The sequence below is a fragment of the Thalia democratica genome, chromosome 4 (assembly GCF_965202585.1).
Source record: "Thalia democratica chromosome 4, ktThaDemo2.hap1.1, whole genome shotgun sequence".
Taxonomy (NCBI): Eukaryota; Metazoa; Chordata; class Thaliacea; order Salpida; family Salpidae; genus Thalia; species Thalia democratica.
The window spans coordinates 5,572,799-5,586,169 of NC_139168.1; the positions used below are offsets into that span (position 1 = coordinate 5,572,799).

The 13,371-nt window shown below is 23.7% G+C and overlaps 1 protein-coding gene across 1 annotated transcript in view; it reads right to left on the minus strand.

Moving 5' to 3' along the window:
• Positions 1-1,268: 1,268 nt before the first annotated feature.
• Positions 1,269-13,371, minus strand: part of LOC145835235 (retroviral integration site protein Fli-1 homolog) — a 28,314-nt gene continuing 16,211 nt past the window's right edge. Inside the window, exons 3-7 of the mRNA XM_082942796.1 lie at positions 4,057-4,179; positions 3,665-3,835; positions 2,084-2,173; positions 1,648-1,749; positions 1,269-1,321 (exon numbers count right to left, since the gene is read on the minus strand). Coding sequence (XP_082798922.1) covers positions 1,269-1,321; positions 1,648-1,749; positions 2,084-2,173; positions 3,665-3,835; positions 4,057-4,179 — 539 coding nt within the window. The remainder of the gene's footprint in view (positions 1,322-1,647; positions 1,750-2,083; positions 2,174-3,664; positions 3,836-4,056; positions 4,180-13,371) is intronic.

Consider the following 13,371-nt stretch of genomic DNA (forward strand, 5'->3'; position numbering starts at 1 on the left):
GTGCAAATTTTATAACGTTTCTATATGCTTTATGACATTACAAGTTGTATGTTAAAGTATTAATATCTTTATATAATATAGACATCTGTATAAATTAAATATAACTAGTTTTTTTTTTAAGTTTTGTTCAACAGCACTAGACAATTTGAATTGGAGCTAAGTATTTATTTGGTTATATAAATAAACAATAGGTTTATACCACCGTTTCGTACATGAGATACATTACCTCATATACTCATCAGTAAAGCTAAAGTTTATTAACAATGTTTAACAGAAATTTAGAATTAGAAAATTTTGTTAGTATTATGACGTAGTAATAATGAAAGTTTTTGTACAGCAAGTTAAGTTTGAAAAATACACTGATCTTTGAAAAGTATTGAAAGATTGTATTAGAAAAATTATTAAACTGTTCGTGTGCGTGGTTTAATTTTAATTAAAACACTAAATCAAAATAAAATTAAGCCGCAAACACATAAGTAAAACTTTTCTGATGAGTACATAAGGTAATGTATCTCACATACGAAACGGTGGTATGAACCTTTTTTTATATAATTTAAATATATATATATATATTTAGTTATATATAATCTTGGTTAATTAACCATTTTTTTTAAACTGTTTACACAGTAATTAACTTCATTCAAATTTACAAAACATCTTTATAGGCTAGATCGAACAAAAATATAATAATTAAAATAAAAAGTGTTGACAAATAATAATGAAAACTAAAAAAGTTATTTTACTTTTAGGGTGTGATTTTTATTTGCAAATAAAGTGAAAATTCTATAAATTTATTTTTAAACAACTTTGGAAATCTACATAAAAATTATAAATATGTATATAGTTTTATATATTTTTACAGCTCAAAATTTTCTATGAGCATAAAACTGTTGTAGATTTTTATTGTTAAATTTTACTTTGATCAAAATTTGTAAATAGACAAAGTTCTTCATTAACATGTTTATCTTAGTTTTGCAAAATTTACATCAAAAATAATTTTATAACTTTGTTATTTCCTTTTTACCTCTAATCAATTTATCATCAATCAGTTAATACAACGTTTGTTCACTAAAATATATCATACATAACAAATGTTTACCTTATATATGATCATATAAAATTAGCTATCTATATTGTGTACGTTGTATACATTTTTGTAAAACAGCAGGAGTATCACCGATTATTATTACAATATAAAGCTTATATGTTAACCTCAAAGCTCTGCTAAGCTTTTCATAATTCATATTGGGTTTTTTCTTCTTCTCTCCCTAACTTTTTGCAACATCCTCAGGATCATGTATCTTGAACTCACCGTCTATTCCTGTTTAAATAAAGAAACTAAATTAGGTAAAAAAAATTTAGAAAAAATATTTGGATCTGATATCTTTAATTGTATGTAAGTACTTGTGTAGTTGATAAACTTTAGTAAAATAAAATTAAGTTAGCTGAAAAAGAAATCAAGATTAGACTATTAGAAAACTTTTTCAGCAAAATAGCCTACATAATAAGAGGGTATTTAAAAAAAAGATCATTGTACTTTTAAAAGGAAAAAGAAATAGAAATAATGTCGCATGCACTTTTATGGAATTTGTAAATAAAAAATAGTTGCTTTAATAATAGTACAAAAACAATCAAAAATTTAATTACCTTCCCAAGCTATAGAAGATGAGTTAGACGGATCGCTCAAAAGTTCCAGTAAAAATTGCCACAATTGTATCTGAGCATTTCCTTTGTTGCTAAATCTTCTATCTGTTTAACAAAATTGCTTTCTTTATGTTTTTGTGCAAACCAAATAAAACAAATCGTCAAAATGAACAAATAATTTTATCATCAAGTTCAAAGTAAGATTTTAAAAGTTAATTTGAGATTTTAAGTTTAAAAAAGATAAAGAACAATAATTATCTTAAGTTATTTTATGCTCCTATCGCTATAGAAAAACTATTTTTTTTACATACACCGTATTTATTCAAAAATAAAAGTAGTTTAGTTTTAACGTAAAAAATTTATTTAGACAGCAAAAAATATTTAATTAGTTATACAATTTTATGGATTTTTTAAAGTAGTCTTTTTATATCAAACATACCAGTGTGTTTGAATTTAGCGTAAGCATCAACTTCCAAATCCTTGTTCAACAAATTTGCTGAACTACATTTTGTTTGTTGAGCGGTATTATCTGTTACAAAAAACATCATAAAGTGTGTATTGGCTTTATTACATTATGTAGTTTGTTTCATTTAAACATTTCCACTTATGCAGACCACTTGTTCAATAAATCCAAAAAAAAAATTAAAGTTACTGGTGTTTTAGCGATATAAAAAAACCCAACTCAATGTGAAGCAACAAGGCACTATGTTTTTTAAAATGGGTTACAACTTGTGTTAAGTAGATATGGAAGGCAATTTATAGTTTGAACATTAGTATAAAAACAAAACCTTATTAACTCAGAACTATACTAAGTAGAGTTCAATATATATTTTAATTTGATACAATGTTAGATAGATGTGTGTATATAACAGGGGCGTGTTTTGACTGGTTTCCTGTGAACCCCCTGAAAAAAATGAAAAAAAATGAAAAAACGATTCTTAGAATATCACTAAAAACGTTCTTTATTGACTTTGGTCGGTTTTTTGATAAACTTTGAATAATGAATGTTGAATTTATAACACTTAAAGGTTATAATTTTTTATAACAAAAATTCTCGTTTTTCCCCAGCTAAAATCGATTTCAAATAAAATTTTAATTGTGACGTGATAATAGGTAAAAGTTTTTAAGTACCATATTTTTTCTGGAAAACTTTTTATTACGATTTACTAAGTCAATCATTTGAGAAGTATATATTATATTTCTACATAAGTTTGTACATATATACTTCATAATATTACTTTGTGTTTGTTAATTAACTCAGTTTAGCTAAAAAATGTAAAGGCTTTTATTTTTAACAGTTTAAATTAGTTTATTTTACAAGTTTTAGTAAGTTTTAATTTTAAAATCTTTTTAAAAACTTTGATTTTTATATTGATCCATTGTTATAAAATACATCTTTAATTGGTTACAAATTTAGAACTTGGCTTAGTTTGTTAATGTTAATTGTTATTAATTTTTCATTTGCTCTCGTTATAATTATTAGCTTGACTATTTTGACTGGAACTATTTAACTAGGTAATTTGTTATCATTGAGCATACTTTTCTATTATTTAGACAAGTTTGTTACTAATTTTAAGTGGTTCTATTTTCTTTAGTATCTTAAGTAAAAAAGCTTTCATTCCACATGTTAGCTCCATAATGTAAGGAATTTTTCTTACATTGTATATAATAACAGCACAGAATTTTTTTGTTGATGTATAAATATATTTTTTTTCAAATATTTTAGTTGTAAAGTTTAATTGTCTCATTTTAGATAGAATTTTTCATTTTAGAGTCTAAATTTTGACTGTAATTTTTTTTTTCTTTTTTTTTCATTTGTAACTCATTATAAATTCGCAACTCAATGATCGAGAAGTCTTTTTGCGTATCCAGGTCCTTAAACCAAAACATTTTGAGCAATTTTTCGTTTTTGCTCAATAAACCACTACTGTCCATTAAGCATTTAAAAGTTTTTCTGACACACAAACAAAAACATGCGGATTTTTTATTTTTTCGTATACGTGTTATTTAAAACACTAACTGTAGTTTCCATTGACCACTCTGCTTCTCTCTACAGAATTTTGGTAACAACTTAGGGAATTTCCCTTGCTTGAAACCGGTGTAAATGCGCTAAATCTCCGCTCAACTAGACTTTGAAGATGTGAAATTGCAGGTGATGAATTTGGAAGAAATTGTTGCTTTGTTGTTATATCTTAAACAAGTTACATTTTGTTACTTTCTTAAACTATTAAAATGCTACTACCTGTATTTTTATGCAAACTATCTAGTTTATATAATTGTACAGTACAAAAGAACTTTTGGCTACATAACAAATTTTTTCCTATTGGAAAAAAAAATCTCAAAAACTCTTATTTACACATTTGCACATTAGAAGCTAAAAGTTATTAATTTTTAATTATAACTACAACTTACTTGATTTCTCAACTCCTCTCAAAAAATTCAGATGATCAACAAAAATTCTTCCCGACTTCTCATCTTTGGTGATATCAATAAAATCTTCTTTTGTCAATTCGCACAAACTCTCCCCGACAAAACCTTCAAACAATTGTGATGTCAATTAAACTTCAGTTGACTATGAAAAGAGAGACTACTAAAGTCTGATAGATTTTTTTCAAACAGAGATGGCCATCTAGAAAGAGTTTTTTTTTACCAAAACCTGATTTAAACACTTTAAACGGCCAAACTTTAGAACTTAAAATTAAAAATGGGAATCTGAAATGAGAAACAGTGATACCCTAAAAAAATATTTTTTTAAATGCATCTAGCCCCTGACCACTTAAAGGGTAAAGTAAAAGAAATTTTAAGTTTAGATATTAATAGTTTCAAACACCATTGCAGAAATAATTGTTATGCAGATCAGCACTACACAAAGGAAGTAGCTAGAAATATGAGCTGTAGTAATTTCAGATATAATAAACAAAGGTCTAAACCAAACTACTTTTATAAGAACCAAGGACATATTGATCCAAACCAAAATACTTTCCCACATGAAGGTAATAATAGAACAGTAAAACACTGTAATTTTGCAAACAAAAAAAACTTTTTCAGTTCATTCAACCAGAAAGGCACTAAAATTCTAATATGGCACTAAAATAATATTGTAGCTAATGTAAGTGCACATTACAAAGAATAGATTAAGACTAGTTGTAATATGCTGACAAGATGTTTTAAATAAAAAATTAAATAATATTATTACATGAAGAGAAAATATTGAGTTTATGAAAGTTCTGGTAGCTCTAACAAGTAAGTTGCAATGAAGGATTTAAAAGAAAAGACAAGCTTAAATAAAATTAGTGAGAGTTATACATGCGATAAAACTTTAGGAAATTTTTTTTTTATTTCCAACTCAATTTTTTTAATTTTTTTTATTAAGTTTGAAAATGTTAAACATTTTTAGACAAACATTAATTATTAACTGTTTATATATTTACTAACAATAAGTTCACTGCAAAATTTATTTCATAAAAGAAAACACATTTTTAGTTATGAGCGGTTTATGTCTTTGTGCTAGGATAATTTTTTATTTAAGCCATACTTGAGTTTACAGGTAGCTGATTACTTTTATTTGAAACATTTATGACACAATAAGAAAGGCCATAATTTTCAAAGATGTAAATTGGTTTATATGTATACTAAATAAAAACATACCAACGGATAATTAAACAAAAAGGTTCTGTAAAATTTTTGAGTTAAAATGCAAGTTAAAAAACTCATACAACAATTGTCAAAACTATGTATGAAATTATTTAAATAGGTACAAAAAAATTAAAAAAAAAAAATGGCAATAAGTATATTTTAAACATTCGACAAAATAGTTACTTAGTTTTGCATTTTTATAATTTATTTGAAATTGAAATAATATCAGCAAAAACTAAAAATCTGTTACATTTGCTAGGCAAAACTTAGTTTTGTTATAAAAAATGCTCAATACTTCTGTAAAATAGAACAAAATTCATAAAAAACAAAGCTGTAATGATAACAAATTTTGAAAAAATAATAATGTTTGTATAATATAATTGAACAAACTAACTTTTTCCCATGGAAAAATACAATGTTCACTTGTTGGTTTAATGGAAGTATTTTATACCTGTGAGTAATTAGCATATTATTAGATTAATTTACTTAAGTAGATCTCACATTAAAATATGAGCAGAAAATTTTAAAACAAATTAATATTTAAGTAGAAACAATCACAAATTATTTAATATTTATAATAGCAAGCATGAAAATTTTACTCTTATTAGTAATATTTTTATTTATGTAAAAACTTTTTTGAAAGTCTATATACAAAATCTTCACCACAAAAAAGTAAGTATTCTATGTTGTTACAAACTTTAAAAATGTTTAACTTTCAATTAACATATTTGCTACACTTTTTTTGCAACAGATGATGCATGAAGTATTTTACAAATGAATAGTTTTTTAAAACCATTAATAATATAACTACCTACTGATGCGTGTATAATTAGATTATATTGATATCCTACTACAAAAATAAAACACTAACATAGAAAAGTATTGAACATGTAAAATAATTAAAAATATTAAGTTTTTTGATAATTTTTTACTTTAGTTTTTATTAACAGCAGATGGTGCATGAACTTTTTAATAAATGAATAATTTTTTAAACAGTATAAAATTTATTTACCTACTGATGTGTGTATAATTGGATTATATTGATATCCGACTACAAAAACCAAACAATAACATATTAAAAGAAAATGTAACGGAGTTTTTTGTTATAAAGATTTTCTTATAAACTTTATAATGGTTTAAACGTACAAAAAAACATTATTGTGTAAAACAGGAATTTTAAATTCACTGCATTAAGTAATATGATAACCTTATTTTATATTATAACTTGTAAATCTTATAGCTTTTGATACAATTTATTTAAACAATGGTCTATTTTGTATATTTATAACAATTAAATTAACAAAATAAACTAAAGATTAAGCGTTAAAAAATGTGTTAAAACAACAATATTTTAGTTGAAACTAAAAAAAAAATTGCACAAAAATTTTAACATAAATACTTACCAAAGTAAAATTAAAATAGCATTAGTGCACTTTGAAGACTACAAACTAATATTTCTTTTGTCGGATTGATTTTGTTATATATAAGCTACGTATATGGTTTCTCCTTATAATCTCTTTAAACTTTTTTATTATTATAACCTAAGGGCTTACTATAAAAAGTTGAACAAATACGGCTATAGGTAATGATAAGAAAAATACTAAATATATATATTTTTTTCTTCTTTTATTTTTCATTCAACTATTTATTTTTATCTTTAAATAAGTTTTTGTGAACATACAATAAAAATCTTTGAAAAATAGCTTATGAAAAGTATAATACTCTATAGTTTGCTGTAAACTAAAGGCTTACACAGCTTTTGGACGTTGGTTTTAATTATGACGAATGAAGTACATTTTTTATTTTGTATTAAAAGTTAGCAGCACTCGTTAGAACGTGTACAAAAAAACACTGTACAATGTTTAAAAAGTAAAATGTTAATTTTATTATAACTGTGCAAAAAAGGGTGTACTTTTTATATTTATAACAACAAAAGTAACAAAATAAACAAAATATTAAGCGTAAAAAACAGTTTAAGTTACATACCAAAGTTCAAGCTTAAAAAATAGTTAACAATTTTTCACAAATATTTTAATGAAAGCTTATAAAAATAAATTTGATAGGTTTTACATAAAATAATGGTTACTTAGACATTAGGAAAAAAATCTTAAATAAGACTTATTTCAAAACTACATTACATTATTTTTTTAAGAAGATTTTAACTCTTTGTATACTGGTAATACTAGTAAATTAAGTTTTAAAAACTGTTTTAAAACTGCACATTTAGGTATTAAATTTAAAATTTAATAAGTTTTTTTGATTTAATAGATTACAGTAATACTAACAAATAAGGCTCCAAGTATATATATTGCTATTTCGTAAACAGTTTTAAATGCTGATGCAACAACATATCCTAATAAAAAAGTAAAGAACTATTGAATTTGTTTATAAGTGTTTTTTATGTATAATAAATGGTCTGGTTACATCAAAGCGAAAAAAGAGCAGTAGAAAATAAAATACAAAACTTAAATAAAAAATTTCAGCTAATGTAAGTGCATAATACCATAAAAATATTAACAGAGTTTTGATAATCTGACAAAATAATTTTAGTAAAGAATGAATCAATAAGATTACATGAAGAGAAAATATTGAGTTTTTGAAAGTTCTGGTAGCTTTAACAAGTAAGTTGCAATAAAGGATCTAAAAGAAAAGTTTTTAAAAACGAAGTAGTACTTTAAAACTGCAGTAAGTAATTTGATAGATTTATCTAATAAAAGAACTTGTAATTGTTATAGCTTTCAAAACAACTTATTTAAACAAGATTTAATTTGTATATCTGTAACTAACATAACAACAAAATAAGCAAAAGATTTAGCAAAAAAAAAACAGTTTAAACAACAATAGTTTAGTTCAAGCTTAAAAGTTAAGAAAAAAATTTTACAGAAATCTTTTGATAAAAACCATTACTAAAACACAAGTTAAAATAGCACTCTAGCATAAGAGACTACAAATTAATAAAGTTTTTTTTTTGAACTGGTATTTTTATATAGAAGCTACGTATATGGTTTCTTATTTCATCAGTTTATAAGCTCTATATAAATTTTTATTATCACTACCTTTGGGCTTAATGTTAAAAATTATAACACCGCTTATGGTAATGATTAAACATTTTTTTTTCTTTTCTTTTAGTTTTCATTCTATTATTTATTTTTAATTATTAAACAAATTTTTATGAACATATTTAAATGATTAAAATTACAGTGTAAGACTTAGAAAAACACTTATTGTAAACTATAAAATTCTATACTTTGCTGTAAAACAAAGGCTTATGCAGTCTTTGAAACTTGGTTTTAATTACAACGAATCAAATACAGCTTTTGTTCATCAATAAAAATTAGTAGCACACCTCAGTACATGAATATAAAAACGCTGTATAATTATAGATGGGGAAATAATGCTATAAGTACACAATGAAAATTATTGTTTAGTAACCTAATTTTACCATATGTACGAGGGTTGGAGCCATGAGAAAATGATATTGTCTATAACATTAGCAATTTAAAAAAAATAAAAATAAATTCCGTTAATAATTTTTAAGTAGAGTTTCTTGATAAAAATGTAAACAAAGTAATAATTTTTCATTTATTTAAATTACTGTACTTTTGAATTTATTTATAAATATTTATTATAAATGCACTAAAATTAGTTTTTAAGTAAAAAATATGTATACATCAACGTTAGTTAATGAAAATTATCAACTCAAACTTTCGTTTTTTTAAACGAAGAAAAAAGGATTATATTTTGTTCTAGCATGGCTGGAATGCTACAAAACTCAATATACCATGTATATTTAAAAAATTCTTTGAAAAGAAGTATTATTTATAACGAATTTTGGTTACAATTTAGTGCTATAGTTCAAATTTCTGTTTTAATTTAGTATTAATATTGGCAGAAAGAACATTATGACACAGCAAACAATTACAATTTACCATGATATCTACTACTAATGTATCAAAATAAGTAGTTCGGTAAACTAAAAAATAAAAACTCTGCCTTCTGGTTTCTTTAAGAATATCGTTGAAGATGCTGGTATTGAGTAAACTATAAATTCTTAATCAATGTAAGTTATTGTCATTTATAATTTATAAAATTTTAAAGTAAGACTGATTAGGTAAGACACAATAAAAAAAAAGAACGAGCGTGTCAGGTCAAATTGTATTGTTAATGGATATATTTTTCGTTTAATATTTTGCAAATATTTTTTTTTACTTTGCTACGGAGGTTGGGGAAATAATATAATCCAAACTGATTCGATTTTTTTATCAACGCTCAACATTGAATTTTTTATTTTAATGAAATCATTTTGAAAAGTACAAAACATGTCTCCAATGACTATAAAGCACAACATTCTAATAGATATTATTTGAAAAATTAAAAACTAACGGTTTTCTCATAGCTATCAACCAAACTCTGCAGACAAAATATTTATCCTTAGCATGTTCAGTAATCAGACTTACACATAAAAAAAAAATTATAATATTACCAACAATTATTTTTAAGGTAAAGGTTGTTAGTATCTTTGAAAACTTTTTGTATATCGCACAACAATCTTTAGAATTTATTAAATATTAACTGTCGTGCTAAATATGGCGTTTATTTGATTTACTTATTTAACTACAAAATTTGTACTAACTCGAAAAACACTTTGCCTATAATTAAAAAAACACAAAAAAAATTCAATTTTTTTTGAAAATGTATTAAGCAAAAACTCAAATAAACTTAGTTTTATAACAAGTTTGAAAAGTTTACCTAAAACAAATTTTAAAATACCTAGCAAAAAGTAATTTTAGAGGTTTTTCATAAAAATGTATACTTATTTAATTAGAAAACAAACTTGATCAGAACTTTTTAGAAACTACATTACACAATTAAAAAAAAATGTTTCATGTGTTTCGTCATTTAAGGTTATTAGTAAATTAAACCTTTAGAGTTTGTAATACAGCCAAATAGTTTATATTTAAATGTATAATTTAATGAAGTTTCTTTTACTTATTAGATTCTAATAATATCAATAACGCCTAAAACTAACTTTTAATATTTGTCAAAAGTTTTTAATACTGATGTATCAGTTATATTAAGAAAAGTTAAGAAATTGTAAAATATCCTCTTTAATGAGATACATAATGATCAGATTACGAAATGATCAAATAACAAGCTTTAAAGCGTCTGGGAAGCTCGAATAAGGATTAAAATGAAATATTAAAAAAAAAGAATAACTGGAAAGAAAATCAGTTAAAGTTAAAGCCTTGATAAAATTTTGTATAGTTTTTTAACTCTAATATCAATATCATGAAAAATTCTTATTTGGTTTATAAAGTTCCATAATTTAGACCAATTTAAAATCGTAGTTTTGCAAATATTTCCAGACAATAAAATCTTTGCATAAAATTCGTTTCAAGAACCTCTACATTCTAAGTGATTTAGGGGATTTGTGCAAAGCTTAATTTTAATAATGACTGGTAACATAGGATAATGATAAAATAGGTGGGTTTACAAGTAACTTTATAATTTTATTTAAGACATTTATGATAAAATGAAAAGCAAAAATTTTAATAAAAATAAAAATTAGTTTATCTGTATATAAAGCAAATACATGCCTCAATACTTCAATCAAGATTGTTTGAACTTTTTATGTAAAAAAAAGTTAAAAAATAACTCAAGCACAACGTTTTCTGATTATTATAAAACTAAATTTAATTAGTACAAAAGTTTAGAATAGAATAAATCATAAAGTATAATCTAAACACTTACAATATAGTTAGTTAATTTCACATTGTAAAAGTTTATGTTAAAAGAAATGAGCAAAAAAAAAATTATTACATTACTTAACAAACTTACTTGTTATAAAACTCTTATTTATTTTTATATTAAAACATTTATTATAGATTCAAAAACTAACTTTTTATTTCCGAGATTAAGTTGTAATTATCTCTTGGTGTGATTGAAACAGTATTTAATTGTGAGTAAAGAGCTCATTGTTAGACTATTTTATCTTTAATTTACTTTAGATCTAATTTTCTTTTCTTTTTATCAACAAAAAAGAAAGTGCTTGAAATGTTTGGTTCTGAATCCAGGTGTACGAAAGACATTTTGTTTATTGTTCTATTGGATACGTTTCACTATCATGACTAGGACAATGATAATAGAGTATAAGCAGAAAACTTTAAAACCAAAGGTATTTAAGTAAAAATATCGAACATTTTTTAGTACTTTTGAATTTCAAACAATATTTATTCAGAACTCCAAGCATCAAAAACTTTTTGTTATTAAAAACTTTTTTATTCATGCAGTAGATTTTTTTAGGTTTATGTGCGAAGTGTACAATACTTTAAAAAAACATGCATGTATTATTGTGTTTAATTACTAACTTTGAAATGAAAACAACTTGAAATTCACAAGTTATCTAGTTTTTTTTTTATAACAGATGGTACATGAATTTGTTTTTAAATAGCAAGTTTTTTAAATAATAGGCAACTTAATTTCCTTGTGGAGCATTTATGACTAAATCTTTAACTACAGTCACTAACATGAAAAAATACTAGACAGGTAAATATCTTTGAGAGTTTTGCTTCTTAGTTTTATAATAATTTTTGCCTACAAAAAAATATATTGTGTAGAGAATTTTAAATTTTACTCAAAGCAGTAAATAATTTGACAAATTTATTTATAATTTAACTTGTAAATCCAATCAATTTAAATATAACTTATTTAAATAAAGATGTATTTTGTACGTTTATAACAGTTAAAATAATTAAGTAAAAAAAATAATCTCACTTAAAATAACAATTTAAACAAAAGTATTTAAATTCAAGCTAAAACTATTATTAAAAAATGTGACTGTTTTTTAAACAAACACTTAATAAAATGTAAATAAATGACATAAGTGTATCTTAGAGATTAAAATAATTAACAATGATTGTTTTTTGGCCAGTGTAATACATATATAAGATAAATAATATTCTCCGCACATCAGTTTCTAAGCTCTTCAAGTTTTTTTAGTAACATTACTTGAGGGCTTTCTGATAAACATTCCAACTAATACCACACACGGATTTGATTAAACAAATTTTAATGATTAATTTTTTTTCTTTTCTTTTTACTTTTATTTTGATCATCTATTTTTAAGTTTAGAGTATATGTTTTTAAAAAATATCAACAAATTTATATCAAACTAAAAACACTTTGAAAAATAACTTTAGTAAACTTTTTTTCTGTATTGACTGCTGAAAGTAAAATTCCTAAAATATCAAAATCATAAGATGCAAAATATTCAAAGTTACTAAAGAAAGGAAAGTTATTGTTGTACTTTCAGCATTTTTTTTTATTTCTTATACTATTAATAGAAGTATAAACTAATTTTATGCCTACTTGTTAAGGCAAACGTAAAATATTTATAACATTTAATAAATATAAAAACAATAATTGCAACTCAAATTTTTTTTTTAATATAATTTATTAATTCTATTTAGCTTATTAGACTGATTTAAGTGATGAGGGATTGTAAACTTTCAAATATGCAAGAAAGGACACTTTTGCACGAAGAGACTTTTTCGTGATTACAAATATACACTAGGGGTTATTTACGCACAAGGAAAATTTTTCCACAGTTTTAATTTTAACGAAGCATCATTTTTTGCACAAGACTTTTAGAAAATTTATTTATTTATTTTTGTCACACTTTTACTACTAATCTCTACTCTCAGTCGGAAACTTTTTTCTCGATTTTTTATTTTTCTATGTGTAAATTTATTAATTATTTATTAATTTCTGTTTTTTTTTAAATCTCATAATATTTTAACGTCTCTTAGTTTTAATTTCGTTGTTACTTTTAGCCTAGGGATGGACATTGGGTTTTAAATCAGAAAAATTTAGTCCTAGGCGGGCTGAGGTATTTCGAACTAGTAAGTTACCGGATCTGGCCAGATAATCCCTTTTTAGATACGGTTCTGATCTTTAAAAAAGTTATTATCCTAATGCAGCCGGACACTAAATTTATAGATTTTGTTGACCAATATTTCGATTTCGTTTAATTTACAAAAATTTCTCAAGTATGACATTTTAATTAAAAACTTATCAAGTATTTACTTATGT